The following is a 17284-nucleotide window of genomic DNA, read 5'->3' on the forward strand; positions in this document are numbered from 1 at the left end:
ATCTAGCAGAGTTTTAAGGGTTACACACACACACACACACACACACACACACACACACACACACACACACACACACACACACACACACACACACACACACACACACACACACACACACACACGTATCTGGTCCTTTTCAGAGCTGGAGGGACATTTGCATGTTGAAGCTTCATTCATATTGAAGGCAAAAGTAGCCCAAGTCTGACTTTGTTGCCCACATGCAACCCTTTGTTGATGTTTAAAAAAAATGTATGACAGTCTGAACAACACAAATCAGATTTTTACATATTAAACCCAGGTGACCCAAGTAAACACACTGTGTTGAACATGATGTCATGTCTTCAGCTGCACATGTGGGTCATAGAGTGTTTACACTGGAACTGTAATGCCGGTCGCATTTAAATTATAACGTGAACAACCACATCTGAGCATGTGCGAAGGTAGCCTCCCTTGTTGTCATCCCTTTCCAGCTACATGGTTATGAGGGTAGGAGTCAATCATTAACAATGTAAGCGTTTGAGATACTGAATGGCTTCAACTTTACACAGATAGTTTCACAAAAGATAGGAAATAAAAGTGTTAGGACACAGTTTTGCAAAAAATTTCATAGTATTGTTTTCTCAAGATAACGGAATTATTTCTATCACTATACTGTATATTGAGATAATTCAGGTTTCTCAAGGTAGCAGGTTAAAACAACAAAGTTTTTCCTTTGTAAGAGTTCAGGAAAGCTTTCCAAACGAACTAGAATTTGAATCACAAGGGCTGGTGTGAATGCACCCTAAATGCCTATAAAGTGTAATACAGTCCCAATGGTGACTATCTTCTACAAAATAAAACAACAAATAATAATAATGCTTCCCTTCTGGCTGATAAAAGCAAAGAAGAATTTTTGATTGGAAGATACTGACATGCTGTATTAGACTGGAACACTTGGTAGACTATGCGCTGATAAAGGGCCAAGAGCCCAAAAATTTGAGGTGGTCTTGATGATCATGAAAGAGTAAGGACTTGTGGATGTAAGGTGCCCAAACATCACCGCAAAGAAAGAGAATTCATATTCATGTGTCAGGTGACTCCAGAATAGACTTTCTGGCATTTTAAAGGAGACCTATACATGGTAAAAGACAGAAAATAGAACCTATCACAATTTGAGATCATAGCCTGGTCACACTCAAATTGTAGTTAGAATCAGATGAATGCTTCAGTTTACTGGAGACTACAGGGGACTAAATGCCTCGTTACTGACTAATCCCCAGCTTGAGGAAGAAATGCAGAGGGGTCTGATTGGGTATTTGACTCTAAACGATGATGGCCCCATCACTCCCCCTGTAGGGGACTAACAATGTAAAATCATACTTGTTTCCTCAGGCTAAGAAAAAAAGACTTGGAAAAACAAGAGAATTACCACAACAAATTTATGAAATATGAAGAACAGCAGAAAAGAAAAAAAAAAAAAAAAAAAAAAGACAGAAAAGAAACCCAGAGAACACTGAAACTACCGCAAAAAGCCAAACAGGAACTCAATTAGTTGCTCACCTGTAAGGCAAAGGGAGAAGAAATTGTGATGCCTTTGCAGCAGAAAATGCAAACTTGCATCAAACCAAGCACAGCAGCAGAAAAAAAAAAATAAAACGTAAAAAAAAAATTAAAATAACAAGTCTCCTGGAATAGATGATAGAAAATAAATATGTAAATAAACTAACTCTATTTTATGTTAATCATAAGACTATTCATTGCATTAGTTCCTGGTCCAGTGTCATTATATAGGTAATAATGAAAGAGGGGGAAGACCCAAATCTTAACACAGATCCGGTCTTTTGTGTGGATGTAAAGATCTTTAAAAGTATATATATATATTTTTAAAAATGAGATAGAGGTTTAAATCAGATCAAACGGGATTAATTAATGGTCACCAAGGTGCCAATAATATTAGAAGAGTACTAAATTTACAGTCCATAGCCTACACCAAACAGAAAAAAACGTTGCTTTTCAGCGTAGGTCCCCAAAAGCATTAAAATGGCTGGATTGAGTATATTTGCAGCAAACATTGATAAACGTGTATTGGTAAGTAGTTTTGTCAAAATATTGTCTGAAATGTTATTGCCAGGCAGCTCAGCTATTAGCCATATCAGTGGATTTATAATAACCAAGAGACAGGTTGGATTCAAACAGAGGATTTGTCTTATCTTCATCAGCATTTTCTTTCTTGCCTGAAAAACTTTCTGACTAATAAGAGGCTACATGTTAATGATCAAGTTTGAGACCAGGTTTATCTGTAACCCATCACAGACAGGACCTAGGCGGACATGTGCACGAACCTTTGATAAAGGCATCAACAGCAGCCTGTGAAAGGAATTTGACTTTTAGGATTAAAATGAGATTCTTCAGGATTCTCACCACTCTATAAGAGCTCAGTGTTATTCCTCTGCTGAAGGAAATGTGGGATGATGGAAGATCATTTTCATGTCTGGGAATACCTCAGATTATTATAGAAAAAGGACAAGGATGGTTCACATAGTGTTACTGATTTCTAGGAAAATCTAACTGCACTGAAAGAAGCCCTGTGGATCCACAGACTGAAACTGTACAATGGAGTGCATGCCAGTTAGACTCATAATGAATATGGACATTTTTTTCAAAGATGGATGTTCAATACTGGAAAATGAAAAAAGCTATCTGTCAAGATGACATGTAAATAGCAAATAAAATATACAAAAAAAAAAAAAAAAAAAAAGATGCACTTCCTTCTAAGACTTACTGATGTAGTTTAAGATCCTTTAAGACCTTCTGTATGCAGCGGCTCATGGTTATAAGTCCACTGGATTTAACATGAATCAATGCAATCTATCCCATGTTAAAGTTTAAAGGTTGGTATAATTTACCTTATTCTCCAAACGTCCAATCAGTTCTGCCAGGCGATTGATCTGAGCCTCCAGACCTTCTTTCCTCACCTCCACAGCACCTGAAACACACAAACACACGCATTCAGGAAATTCAAATACTTCTACTACACATTAACTTGCAATACATGTCTCTAGTTTGTGATTAGATCACTGTTGCAGCAGGATTAAATTTATTCAAATATATCTTATACATACTGAAATCTCATTCCAGCGAGTCACTTGCTGTTGCAATATTTATGTCCTTTACACCAGAGAATAAAAAGCTCATCAACTAATATGCTGCAATTCCTTTACTCTTCAGCTTTCACACCATGTGAGTGAAATCATTTATATCATCCACAATCATGAAGCATGTTACTTATGTATTGTGATTAGGTATGGCAACTCTTGGTACTGCACGTGTTGACGTTTACTGTGCGTTACTTACAGAACTGTACCACCTACGCTAACCTTCCCATCTCACAGTTTTGTTGCTATTGTTTTATCATGAATATTTCATATAAAGGGGGGCTTTCGTAGAGGTTGATAAATAGTCAATTATGTGTGTTTATGGAAGGAAGCTAGCCTGTTCAAAGATAGTGAAGAAATAAACAGACATGAAGCCAGCTCCTTTGAGGCCTCCCATTTAATTGGCTTAGATTCCAGTATGATTTTAAGACATCCAACCACACAGGGCTCCGCCTAATTAGCTTTCATTTAAAGATGTTTACCTTTGGCACAAAATATTAGCCTTTTGATTAGAAAGTAGGATAATGAGAATGCCCATCATATCCTTTGATTTCTTTTATTATCTCATTATCAATCTCCATAAACAGCCAAGGAACAGAATGGAGGGATGGGACCTGGCATAGTGTCCAGTATACATGTGGGTTGATGGTTAAGATGGTTTAAAAAATAGACAAATTAAGTTTTAGTTGTGGCACATCACTGATGTCAAAATTTCTAAATATAAACACAACAAATAACCATAATCGATATCCATAATCGCTTTATGAATCTTTTACATAGCTTCACTGAAAAATGACATATTTGGAGATAAGTTATAGATTTAATGAATATAAATATCTATAAACTACATTTCCAGAAAGGTTGGGAAGTTTTCTAAAATGCAACAGAAACCTTAATCTGCTATTTGTTTGAACCTTTATCAAACAGGCACAATGCTGCCTGAGGGGTCAAACGTCATCCAACAGTAGTTTCTGTCCTTGATCTTTTCTCACTGAAATTTTCCCAGACTTCCTGAATCTTTGCTATGCTACGCTAAAATGCTAACATTCTTTACAAGCTGTCATTGAGAACATTTTATATATTTTATTTTTTATTATTGGACTAATGATTGTCTGATGGACTTTGCCAGAAAGGGGTGAGAGCATCTTTACACCTTTTATACCCTATCGTGACACCCTCACCAGTCACTGAATAATCTGCGGACAGTAGACCATTCCAGAACATGGTTACTTTTTTAATGAAGAAACTTTGTCTTTGTCTTTGCTGGCATTGTAAGCTGATCAGAGTATGGACATATGAATGTGGTCATTTAGAAAGGCTCACATTTTCATACAGTAGTCTGTTCATGATGAAGCACTGAAAAGTTTACTAAAAATTGTGAGAATAACAGACTAAAAATAAAAAACAAGATAAATCTCAACGGATGATCTGAGATTTGAGCTCTATCTAATAACCTGCTGACAAGTGGTCTAGTAATTATAAGCCATGGATTTGTTTCTGTGTGCTGTGGGTTTGCGTGACGCTTCCCTGCATGCACTCATTTCCTGTTTATGTTTACTAGTTGGAGCATCTGATTTATTCTGGGAGAAGGTTGCAGTAAGGTAAGTGCAGAGGTGATTTTTGTAACTGCAGCACTTGCATATTTATGGTGATCATACAGAGAATTTCTAACTAATATCTGGTGTTAAAATGCGTCACTGAGAAAGTATTTATCAGCTCCTGTAATGACACTCAGGCTGTTTGCTTGTACAACTTTTATTAGTTTGCAATCATTTCCCCTCCATTCTACTTTTCCTAATTTCAGTCTTCCTCCTCGCCTTTCCTCCTTGCTTTACTCTGAGCAGTTGGCCTCTTTTCATCCTCTGATGACCCGCAAACAGCAAATTGGAGTGCAGGCTGCCCACTCTTCATTAAAAGCTTTAACAGCGAGTCAATTAGACCTTCCTTCTTCCACCTTAAACACACATACACACACATATGCAGATATGCTCACAGTCATCAGCGAAACTTTAGTCTGTAACCATGGAAACAGCTTCAGATAAAAGCCCATTGGCCATTTCCATTGACTTAAGGAAATAAGTGGTCCCATCAGTTACAGAAGTGTGTGAGGATTTACAGCCTTCGGATCAGTGTGAGAAGCACGGGAGGAAAATCAGAGCGGGAGCACTGATTTTCTCCTCAATTAAACCAGATTTCAACATTATTCAGCATTTGTCTGCTTTAAATTTCTTTTCTGCATCTGCCAGTATTTGAATGTGTGGGTCATGGAAAATGCTATTAGGGCATTTCTCAAGTTGAGTAGATGAAATAAAAATGTTTGTTCAGTCTTTTGTTAATATGTTAGGGTTAGACATTACTTCTTTTATAAAACACAGACAAACATTGCCAAAATGATTAATCCCTGTTATCTTCTGTCATCTTATTCAGATTTTATTCAGACATTCAGAAATGACATCCAAGAATTCTCCATCTGCATCTGTTGGGTAACCTGCCAGAGCAGTGTTCCCAACCTGGGGTCCCCGAAGGGCACACAGAGTCTTCAAGACGTTGACTGTTCAGAGCCAGTGTGATTTAAATGAAGGCCACAGAGACACGAGTCGAGGTGTGTTTGCTTAAGTTTTTTTTTTTTTTCCATTCGGGTGTTTCATTCACATGGAACTAGTGTTTTGGGATTCGAACACACTAACTTTGCACCATTTCATTAATGAAACAAGTCTGAGATATGCCACTCTGCAGAGACAAGAAGACAGAAGAAACAGCTAATTAAAGCATAAAACCAAGCATGGTTTCAACAAGAGTGCACACAGTGCACATCTTTTGGTAGTTGCATGAAGGTCTTCAGGGAAGATGGCTTGGGAATCACTGTGCCAGAGCACAGAGGGAAAAGCTATCCTGTTAACTTTGCTCCTGCTGGTTCATCAGTAAAAACAACATCAAAGCACATTTTGTGCGCCCATCAAAGATGGGGAGTTATACAAGCATCATTTAGACCTGGGGTCCCAGACCCCTCCGAGGGGGGTCGCTGAGGAGCACCAGGGTCCACGAGGGTTTGGCTGTACATAGTCTGTGCAGTTATTAGGCTTAAAACCATGTCAACATGGAGACAAGCTGAGGCGTATCCACCTAAGTTTTTTACCGTTTGAACATTTCCTTCACATGGAACCAGTGTTTTGGGAGCCTGTAAATGTACATTTTTGTAACTGGGTCCAAACTTGAATACATAGTTGTCAAAAATGCCATTTTAAATTGTAAACATTTTAAAACATATATCCTTAGTCAAATTTTAGTAGTTTTTTTTTTTTTTTTTAAAAAGCTACTTAGTAAGCCACAATGTCTGCATTAAATAGAGTTTATGACATTTCTAATAACTGGAAACTTTCAATGTCTACTGAATGGTACGTAATTTCTGGCCGAGAGTGGAGCAAAAGACAGCTGTAGTCCAGATTACAAAAGACACATTAATAGACTTAATAGTCTCATTATAATATTATAAGACTGCGTTAAATAAAGCTTTTTTCCCCCAGAATATTTATTGAAAATACAGTATGTTGTTTGAGTGGACGGGCTCCTGTTTCTCTTATACTACTTTTCCTTATCCCCATGACATTTATGAAGTTTATTTTGTGCTATTTTATGCTTTACCATGAGACCATGTTGGACAACAACACTGAAGATGGGGAGGAGATTTTAGAGTGGTCAGGATTGTGCTTATAATAGAGGCAGAAATATCTGGATGGAAAAGTTTGGATGAACTCTCCCGCTCCTATTTCGCCTGTGATGAATGTGGTGATTTAAAATTTTTTGGTTTTAGGACCATTAAAATATGAATGTTTTTACTGAGATGTTTTTATGTACACGATACTTCGTCTATATATAATTTCTGACTTATTTACCCTTGCTTGAATCCTTGAATCTCCACACTATTATTAGTTTCTCTAAGGAATTTGGTGATCCTCCATATCTTCAAATTTGCCATGTCCTGCAAAAGATTATCTGATCAATGAAAAGTTTGCATTTGAATGGTTAAATGCTAATAGTCTTCCTATGCTGAAAACCAGCTTTAAAGGTGGGATTTGCTGTGAGCGAAAGCAAATCCAAGCAGTGGACAAAAACACTTGGTACCACCAAGACAAAAACAAGACCAGATTTACATAAACTGTATTGTGAATTAATCTGTCAGCTAAGGGGATATTATTGTTCTGCCCACACATTCCTTGTCAGCTGTACAGTGTGGGCGGTGAAGTATTAGTCTTTGTTTTATCCTCTTGTTGAAATTGGAGTTCCTATAGAAAATGTCCAGTTGTGTAATACTTTAATAATTTAAATCAACCTTCTACAGTAGCAGGGTTTATTTTGTTGTCAGGACGTTCCACACAACAACAATTAATAATGAACAACACTTGATCAGAACTGGAAACAAGCTAAAAATAGAGCAGCAGACTCTAAAAAGCCTAATTAGCTCAAGTCCGAACAAAATAAAGGAGTAATGGGCAAATTTTGGACTGGCACAGGACATTATTATTTTTATTTAAAGTGAAAAAGTAAGTTTTATCACAAAGTGGGAAGTTAAGACGGAATAAACACGATGCACACAGAGCTCTCTGTTTGTGATTAGCTCAGTCTGGTTGGTATATGCAGCTTCAAATATCATATTTTACAGCTAAATTCTTGATTTACTAATTTTTCTGTTTATGTTTGTCACTGAAACCCTGATTTTACAACCACTATGTCTGCTCTTTGCAGATGATGTGGTTCTGTTGGCTTTATCGGGCTGTGACCTTCAGCTCTCACTGAAGCGATTCGCAGCCGAGTGTGAAGCGGCTGGGGTGAGAATCAGCACCTTCAAGTCAGAGACCATGGTCCTCAGCCGGAAAAGGGTGGAGTGCTCTCTCCGGGTCTGCAATAGGGTCCTGCCCCAAGTGGAGGAGTTTACGTATCTCGGGGTCTTGTTCACGAGTGAGGGAAGGATGGAGTGGGAGATCGACATGGGAGATGACTATGGTCATGAGCTGTGGGTAATGACCGAAAGAACGAGATCGCGAATACAAGCGGCAGACATGAGTTTTCTCCGCAGGGCGGCCAGGCTCTCCCTTAGAGATAGGGTGAGAAGCTCGGTGATCCGGGAGGGGCTCAGAGTAGAGCCGCTGCTCCTCCACATCGAGAGAAGCCAGATGAGGTGGCTCAGGCATCTTGTTAGGATGCCTCCTGGACGCCTCCCTGGTGAGGTGTTCCGGGCACGTCCCACCGGAAGGATCCCCGGGGAAGACCTAGGACACGCTGGACGGACTACATCTCTCTGCTGGCCTGGGAACACCTTGGGATCCCTCCCTCCGGATGAGCTGGTGAATGTGGCCGGGGAGAGGGAAGTCTGGGTTTCCCTGCTTAGGCAGCTGCGACCCGACTCCGGATAAGCGGAAGAAAATGGATGGATGGATGGACATGTCGTTTAATACAACTGGCAAATAAGTAGAAAACAACAAATCTGAATTAAATACAGAACTTGAACTGCACGAAGGCTAGTTCAAGTTCACAGGAAAACATTTCTCTGGAGAAAAGGAGAATATCGAGAATTTATCCTTCAAATGCAGAAAAGCTTGGTACAAAATAAAAAATAAATAAATAAATAAACTTAATTCAATGTCTTCCAAAAACTTTTTTTTAACATGATTACTTCTCTGAACACTTTGAAGTAGCTCAATGCAACTTTCTGACCTAGAAAATATGTGTTTCTAACTTGTTTTATCATGTAAATATTTACTGAAAACTTTCAATAAAGATGGTATGATTTAAAATGATAATTTTCCATAAAACATTTTTATTTCAGCATGGAGAAGGTTAAAACGTCCCTTTCCCAATAATTTCTGTGTATGTTGGAAACACCTTTTAAGCTATAAATTCTAATCTAAAGTCTAATAAAGTGTGTTTAGGTCTATATAGATAACTTTAATGTAGCACTATATAGGCCTAACCTTAAAAAATATGTGTTTGTCTTGCTTTGATGGCACAGCGACAATTATTATTCCCGACCTGGACAAGATAAGAGTGTTTGGCTTACTTTCTCTCATTCATTTTGCAAACAACTCTGAAAATACAAAATGCAATAGGGTTGTTGTTTTTTCCAAATTCCACATCACGTTTGCTGCTATTAAAGTAAAATAAATAAAATCTTTATTTGTATAGCACTTTTAAAAACAAGGTTTACAAAGTGCTGAACAGCACACAGCAAAGTAAGTAGTGGTAAGAAGCTTTGCCAAGAACACTGATCCAACTCCATACTATCACATACCATCACAGGCTTTTGGACTTGTTGGTAACAAGTCTGGATTCTCCTTTTGCTCTTTGCTTCAATTTTTCCCAACAAAGATCTGAAATGCTAAATGGTCTGTCTACATGTCCATGGTGGGATGGTCCATCTCAGACGTCTACAAGCCTGACAAGTTGTCAGAGATGACACATGCTTAGTTTAGACTTAACACATTCAAATTCCTCCAGATTACTTGAATTGTTTATTGATGTTCTACAAAGCAAAGGGAGAAATATGCAAAACCATTCCAGTTTTTCTTTGAGGAACATGGCTTTTAAACAGTTAAAAAGATTTTTTCTTATTTGTTGACAAACTGAGGATCCAGACCTTCTGTCTATTCTTGTTCCTCAAAGACTCAGTCTTTCATGCTTTTGTACAAAACCTTAATTATAGTCATCTGGTGGCATCATTATTATTAACTTATCAATGTATTGCTTCATTATTGCTCTAGGTCACTAAGGTCTGAAATGCGGAAATGGACATAAAGAAAATTAAGTTGACAAGACAAAACTTTAAATATCTTGAGTTGTTACTGTCAGCATTGACATAAAAATCTGTGCACATGTAGGAATTTATCTATCCCAATTTTCTCATTCATAGGTTGTACATAAATGTTTTAAATCAGTTAGATCAAACACTCCTTCAGTATCTAAATGAACTGAAACACTCAAGCTTGAGTCTACAAAGACCTGAACTGGATAATAAATCACAGCTCATTCACAATAAAAAAAAAAAAGTTGCTCCAGCGATGAATGCCATCACAGTGGAGAAGCTCTGAGACATTACAACAACAATATAGCTTAACTTAAAGCTGGCTATTTTTAGCTTCTTATTCTCTTTTAACCACTCACAATCATGGGCAAAGAATTGTGTAGGGACATTTCTATCAATGTCAAGCAAGTCCTTATTTGTCTCTACCACGTTCCATCTCACAGACAGCTGAGACGTCACCCTCCACAACAAGGTATTCCTGTTCAAAGTCCCGTCTAATAATCCAATTCACTGTTATGATCAGTGCTCGAATTACACTGGGGCTTTTGGGGGAGACTTATTTTTGCACGTGCACCGTGACTTCACATGTCACGTGCGCGTGCATCGATATCAGTGCATGTAGCACAATAAAAAATATGGTTACTATTAAAAAAACTACTGTATACAGCTTGTTTAATCAGAAACAGCGACAGAGCTTTAAAAAGGAAGAACATCAGGTGGTCGTGTGGATGCTCACAGCACACAACAGCCAAACAATGCTGCTGTCCAAGGTGCTGAAGGAAACAGATCGGATCATCTGCGTCGTTTAGAAGATTTTTAGGGCTCCCTGTCAAGTATCAGCTGAATCTCTTTAGGGGATTTCCTCTGCCTTTCAGGGGAGCCAAGCTCCCCTTAGCTCCACCGTAATTCGAACCCTGGTTATGATTGGTTCTGCTCTTTCATTTCCTGCTAATGTGATTGACTGCCCCACTGTCACTCAGCAGCTAGCTAGCAGTAGATAGCAGCACTAGCGTGGTTGTGTCTTCAGTCAAAATGTCATATAGAAAAGAAAGGAAGACAACAGGAGTTATTCTAGAGTGAGTCAATGTGAAAGTGGAAGTCACAAGAAATTATTTCCTTAATGGCTATAAAGACATTGATATTGGTCGAAGATAACAGTCCCAAGCAAAAATCTTGTTTCTTTAGCATGCATCCATGTGTTGCTTTGGGAGGTGACTGAATCAAAGCTGCCAGGTAGATAGGCAGGGTCACAGCAGCAGGTAAGATTTAGACTTGGGCTACATCAATAATTCAAATTTCACCCATCATTATAATATGGCATACCAAAGAGTTTACCTGGCCTTTACATTATATTTTGCAAACTTTTACATTTGTGTTACAGAGCCCTTCAAATACTGGAACATAACAAATTTAATATGTTTTAAATTAAAATTAGAATAATACTGATGCAAACATTAACATTTCTGCTAATATTACAAATTCTATGCAACTGCAATGAGTCAAAATGGCCATATAAATTTTTCAAAATCATTACAAATATGTCCCTGGACCAGGTGTCTTCAAATTACAACATTACAAAAACCATTAATTGATTCTGTGTTTAGTAGGTAAAAAACCCTGCATGCCAATTCTGATATAGAATGTTTTGAATGAATTAAAAAATGTGAGCTTGTTTAGATTCTTTATCCACCCTAAATTACATGAAACCGCAAATAAACATCTAAGTGGAAAAAAAAGAACAACAACAACAATTAAAATGATTCCAGGGGTCCTCTGTGGGCCACCTTTACATCCCTACCAATGTCAAAATCAAATCCACACGCTTGCTGTGTTCTCTCATTCCCTCACTCTTTCCTCTTTTTACCCACTCAGTTTGTCAATCAGAAACCAGTTTATTAGTTCACAGAAAAAGTCACAATAACAACCTTCAAGAAAGCTTCACATGTCTGAACAAAGCTATGTGAAACACAGGGGAGAGAAGATTTTGGAGTCATTAATCAATCGACTTGTCCTGACTGAAACAAGGTTGACATCAAGGAACTGAGCTGCCTGAGCTGCTCTTACATCCTATGGTATAGAAGAAAAAAACAGAAGTTCAGTAAAAGATTATTTTTAAGTCAGGAAGCATCAGTATAAAAACTGATGTACATGTGTTCCAACAATCATTACCTTCCTACCAAATGATGATAGTCAGTTAATCTATACACGATTTAAAAGATGTTATTTTAATCAAACGTACAAAATATTTCTACATCTTACAGTAATGCTTCATAAAGCTCACAGCAATTTGGTTCAAAATGATTAAATCTCTTCATCAGAATATAGCGGCAGGGCAATAACCAGCATTGCTCCAGCTGGAATTCACCACGAAACTGGGAAACACTGCAATCAAGCAGCATTTCATCCCTCAGCTGCTGCTGTTTACCATTCTGCTGGAGAAAAGCTGGTCATGTGATGAAAACTTGTACTGAAACTAAACTCCAGCTGCTCAGGGCCCCTACATGGTAACTGAAATGAGGACCAAATTAACTTTAAAGCTGAACTTGTTAACCCTCGTGTGATCAGTATCTATCAAACTGCCTTAAAGCAAAGTGCTGTGCATCACCACCATCCACTGGTGTTGCACATAAAAATGGCTCACTGGAAGTATACCAAGTATCCGGAAAAGGTTTATATTTCGATATGAATAACTAACAATAATAATAAGAATGTCTGGTAAGCCTGTGTTTAATGCTCAGCACAAACAGAATGCTGCATCCTCATTAGAGACAATGTTTGTTGAAGGAAATATCTCACCAGTAAACAGTATAATTAGATGAAAAACAGAATGACGATAGAAAAGCACCTCGTCTCGCTGTTGAGTTTTGTTTTGTTTTTTTACAAAATGTTTCAGAAGTATTCTGTTTTTAAAATTGTTTTTCAACCAGATAATAGCAGAGCATTATATATTAAATGCAGTTTGAACAAAACTGTGAACTACCACTTTTTAGGGAGAACAACAGAAGTAAAAAAAAAGCATAACTAAGATAAAACAAACCAAAAAAAGGTTGCAAGTTTTATGCTTTAAGTGCAGATTCTCTTCATTAACTATAATGAGAGTGATCTCAGAGATGGAAGCATAAATAGTAGTTTATTCAACAAATGGGTTTCTGCAGTTGGCTGGTTGAATTTATGTTGTTTATATAAATGTTTTTAATTTGCAGTCCATTTATTATGTCTTTGAACTTGGATATAAATGGGGAAGCAAAGACCATAAATATTTTTCATTTAACTGAAACAATATATTACACACTGGAGGTCATTAAATTACCCAGCAGCTCTGGGATTTTGTTTACTGGGACAATACATCATCAATGTCAAGTTGCGGTTTTTCATCTCTAGCTCAAATTGTTTCCATCAAAACATCTGAAACTGAAGTAGAGCAGAACCTGGAGATTTTATGGCACAGAACAACTAACAAGAGGAATGTTTTTACTGATATGCAGGTTAGTCAGCAATTTATCAGCATAGCAGTGCCAATCAGCCTGCAAGTAAAGTAATCAGCGTTGTTATTGTAGAAAAGAATCAACTTAGGTAACATGGAGAGGCAGTAAGCCTGATCATCCAAAACGTATAGAAACTGGACTTCCACAACCTCACTATCTAACATCATGCATTTTTCCCAAGTTTGTTCTAAAAAACAAAGTGTCAAAAAGTGTTTATTTTTTTTTTTTTATTATTATTTATTTTTAGCTCTTTCAAGATTTCTGGAAGTAATGATCAGGTCCAGCTTTGGCATACATACACACATCTGGCTTGCACTGCTCCATCAGCAGCCTCATCTCATTATTATAAGCTACAGTGAGTTTTCGCATATTGGTTTTTCTGTAGCACCTCCACAAGCAGGCAGCATACACAGGGCACAGGCTTTTAAGAGTAAAGTCTTCACCGGTACAGAGCACATACTCAACATATTTATCAGCATATTAGCTTGTGTGTAGATTAGGCAACACTGTTGATTTCCACATCATCAGTCAGGTCTTTGTTACCTAATGTCTTCAGTATTTAACAACAGTTTACACTTTAACTCTCTGCTACTGTTTTATTCTTTCATGGCTATAATGAATCTTATTAAAATTTTGAGGAAATAAGCCTGCCTGAGCCATCACTACCACCTGGTTTGGGTATGTAATGCCAGAGGTAAGTGTTTGTTATCCCATTACTCCCAATTCATTATTGTTACTATATTCTCAACTATTGTCTCAACCATTTGTTGAAAAACAAACATTATTTTTTATTATTAATGTCCCAAGAAAAGAAAGAATTGTACAGATAAGTTTTTCTTTTGGGTTAAAGCCCCACTATTGAGCTGTGGTGCTCCCTAATGACATCTCATTTAGCATCTGTCTCTTCTCTGAGGTCTCTCCAGCCAGTAAAAGTCAGTCTGCTATCACTTATCTATTGCTCTGTCACTTTCTTTCTTTATATTCTTATCTTCCTGTGTTAAAGTCCCCCTGGGTTTCTTTGCTGAATCAGCCAAAGTGTATGTTCAAAACAGCTAGTGTGTTGCAACCATGTGAACTGGTGTAATTAAGTGAAGGGATGTACCTTGATGGAAAAAGAAAAATAAGTGTGTTTTTTTGTTTTAGCCTCAGGAGGTAGCAGGGCAATGACAGCTCCGGGAATGTGCATATTATTTATTTATTTTTAATCTGTCCTGTCCAGCATTATGACAGCAGATTGATGGTCTGGCTATGTACCGTGCTACAAATTTACTCTGCCAAGAAGAGCCTCTTGGATATGGGCTCCGCCTGAATCTTAAATGTTGTTACCTAATTATTTTAAAATATGTTTTTGCTTATGACCACTAGACGAGACAAACAGCAGGAAGAAAAAAGTAGTGGATAGAGGAGAAATAGGAAGAGAAAGGATTAAAAAAAGAGAGAATAAAACAAAAGGCAGAAAACAAACTACAATAAATGCAATCAAACCTAAACAGAGAAGCTTAAGAGCTGCTACACCTGTAAAGAAACAGTACACATCCTAAAGGCTTCTAAGAGAACACAACATCCATCCATAGGGGCACCTGTGAGAATAAAAACTATAAAAACCACGAACAACAACAAACACAACAGCTACTAGTATGTGTACGTGGGAATGTGGATTAAAAAAAGTCAGTGAACCATCAAAACAAGTCAGAAAGACAGAGTTTAAAGGTTAGAAAGTTATGTGATGCTGCTTTAAGAACAAAGAAACAGGAATTAGTTATTCCTGTTGCTAATTCCTGTTGCTAATTGCTTAATGTAAATTAGCAATGCCGAATTGCTAATTTATTATCCTTCCTATATCTTATAATCAGAATATTACTCTTCTGACTCTAAATCATACTGAGTTGTGGAGCCACTGAAGGCCAGCACTCCATGGACAAAGAAAAAAATAAAAGCAAACAAAAAGAACTTGCAAAATCATCTGCATACACGAGTGGTTATGTATGGTACCGCCAACTAAATATTCAGTTCCACAGTAAAATAGATCATGTTAACATTGCAGGTCTTAATTTTTAAGTTCAATTCTTTTCGCATGGTTGTTCACATTACATTTAGTGTGAACACCGTCAGTGAGAATGGCCCAGAAGTGACTCGCATGCGCAGAGGAACATGTGGCATCACATGCTGCGTCTACTGAGGTAAATATGGCAGCTACACAGGTCGTCATATCAATGAAAGCACATGTGAATTTGTTGAAAGACTGTTATGATTTATGACTTCCCTGACACGGTTCTGTGAGAGGAGTGTCACTAACTTGGTGCATGTAAATCTTTGTTTGCAGCCTCTGTAGAACGCTTTTGTCAGAATATATGGAACATAGCACACATCATTGATTTATCTTTACGACAGACACGTTACTAAGACTGCAACACTGCACAAACAGCTTGTTGTGATTCCCTTCCTTTTTGTTCACCTGGTTGTTGCGGCAAGATTGTCACTTTCTTTTTACTCCTTTGCTCTTTTCAGTCTGTCATTTACTGCACACTGAACACATTTAAGAGACAAACCTATTTCTGCTCAATGATCTGAAAAGACCATATTTTGTTTTTGTTTCTTTTTGTTTTTATTCCTCACCGTTCTTTCCACTGTTTGTTGAATGTTTATTTTTTTGGGGGGGTTTTCCCTAGTGTCTCATCTGAATTCAAAGACTAAAACACCAAAATCCTCACAGAAAATATACTTTATTTTTGACTAGGCCAGCTGAATCACAACAAGCTACTTATACAGTCTTGCAGTCATATTATTGTGTCTGAAATAAAGAGAAATCAGTGATGTGTGCCATGTCCCATATATTCTGACAACTGCGTTCTACATAGGCTGAAAACAGATTTACAGGCACCAAGTTAGCGACACTCCTCTTGCAGAACTGTGTCAGTGAAGTCATAAATCACAAATTCCTTCAAGGCAACAAAGTCACATGTGTAGTTTTAGTTTTATGTTCACATCTCAGCTAAAATAGGTCAAGTCACACAGCTGATGAGGTTTCTGTCATATGACAGTGAGAATGTCTGCATGATGTGACTAATTACAGACTACTGTTGCATGCATACTTTAATTCTACTGGTACAACATGATAAATATAATATCAAAAACTAGAGATTTTGTTATTGTGTAGACATACATTCATTGCAGATGAAAACAGTGATGGATGATTGCAGGATTCTCACCGTGGTAAAAAAAGCACACACCACATTAGATCTTAAAAAGCAGAGCTATTCTGGAAAAGATTTTCCTGGGAAAGATAAAACCAAGATCTACCTGAACCAGGATGGAGCAGTTCATGATCCAAAGCTGCAAAATCTCCTGTAAAACACTTGCAGCCATATCTGTAAAATGTGTAAAATGGAAAGAAAATGAGTGTATGCCTCCTTATCTCTACACCAGCCTGAATGACCCTGCAGGCCACATGTTAATCTGTGCAGATAAAGCAGGGGTTGCAGGTCCTCCTCCTGTACGACAGATGCTGAGCTTGTGAGGAGATAGATTTTTCAGCCTCTGGCTTGTTATCAACATGGTTTTGTTTAACTTTTGCAGAAGGCTTTCTTCTAAAGAAAATGTTTCTGTTACTGGTTGTAATCCCCAAACTGAGATAATCCAATAAAATGAGATTTTCCTGTCTTTGTGTTTCACTGATGAGTCCTCTTTCCTGCTGTACCGTTTACCTAATTAGGTCCACCTTGCTAGTACCAGGTTGGACCCCCTTTGTCATTCAGAACTGCCTTAATTCTTGATGTGATAGATTCAACAAGAAGACAGAGAAACATTCCTCAAAGATTCTGCTTCATATCAACATAACAGCATCACACAGTTGCTGCAAATCCATGATG

The 17284-nt window shown here is 37.6% G+C and overlaps 1 protein-coding gene across 2 annotated transcripts in view; it reads right to left on the reverse strand.

Annotated features, from left to right (window-relative positions):
* Positions 1–17284, reverse strand: part of necab2 (N-terminal EF-hand calcium binding protein 2) — a 148652-nt gene that overhangs the window by 48207 nt on the left and 83161 nt on the right. For both annotated transcript variants that reach the window (XM_041996217.1, XM_041996216.1), the window contains exon 8: positions 2886–2965. In XM_041996217.1, the coding sequence (XP_041852151.1) occupies positions 2886–2965 (80 nt within the window). The remainder of the gene's footprint in view (positions 1–2885; positions 2966–17284) is intronic.

Source organism: Melanotaenia boesemani, chromosome 10, assembly GCF_017639745.1.
Source record: "Melanotaenia boesemani isolate fMelBoe1 chromosome 10, fMelBoe1.pri, whole genome shotgun sequence".
In the NCBI taxonomy this organism is placed as follows: Eukaryota; Metazoa; Chordata; class Actinopteri; order Atheriniformes; family Melanotaeniidae; genus Melanotaenia; species Melanotaenia boesemani.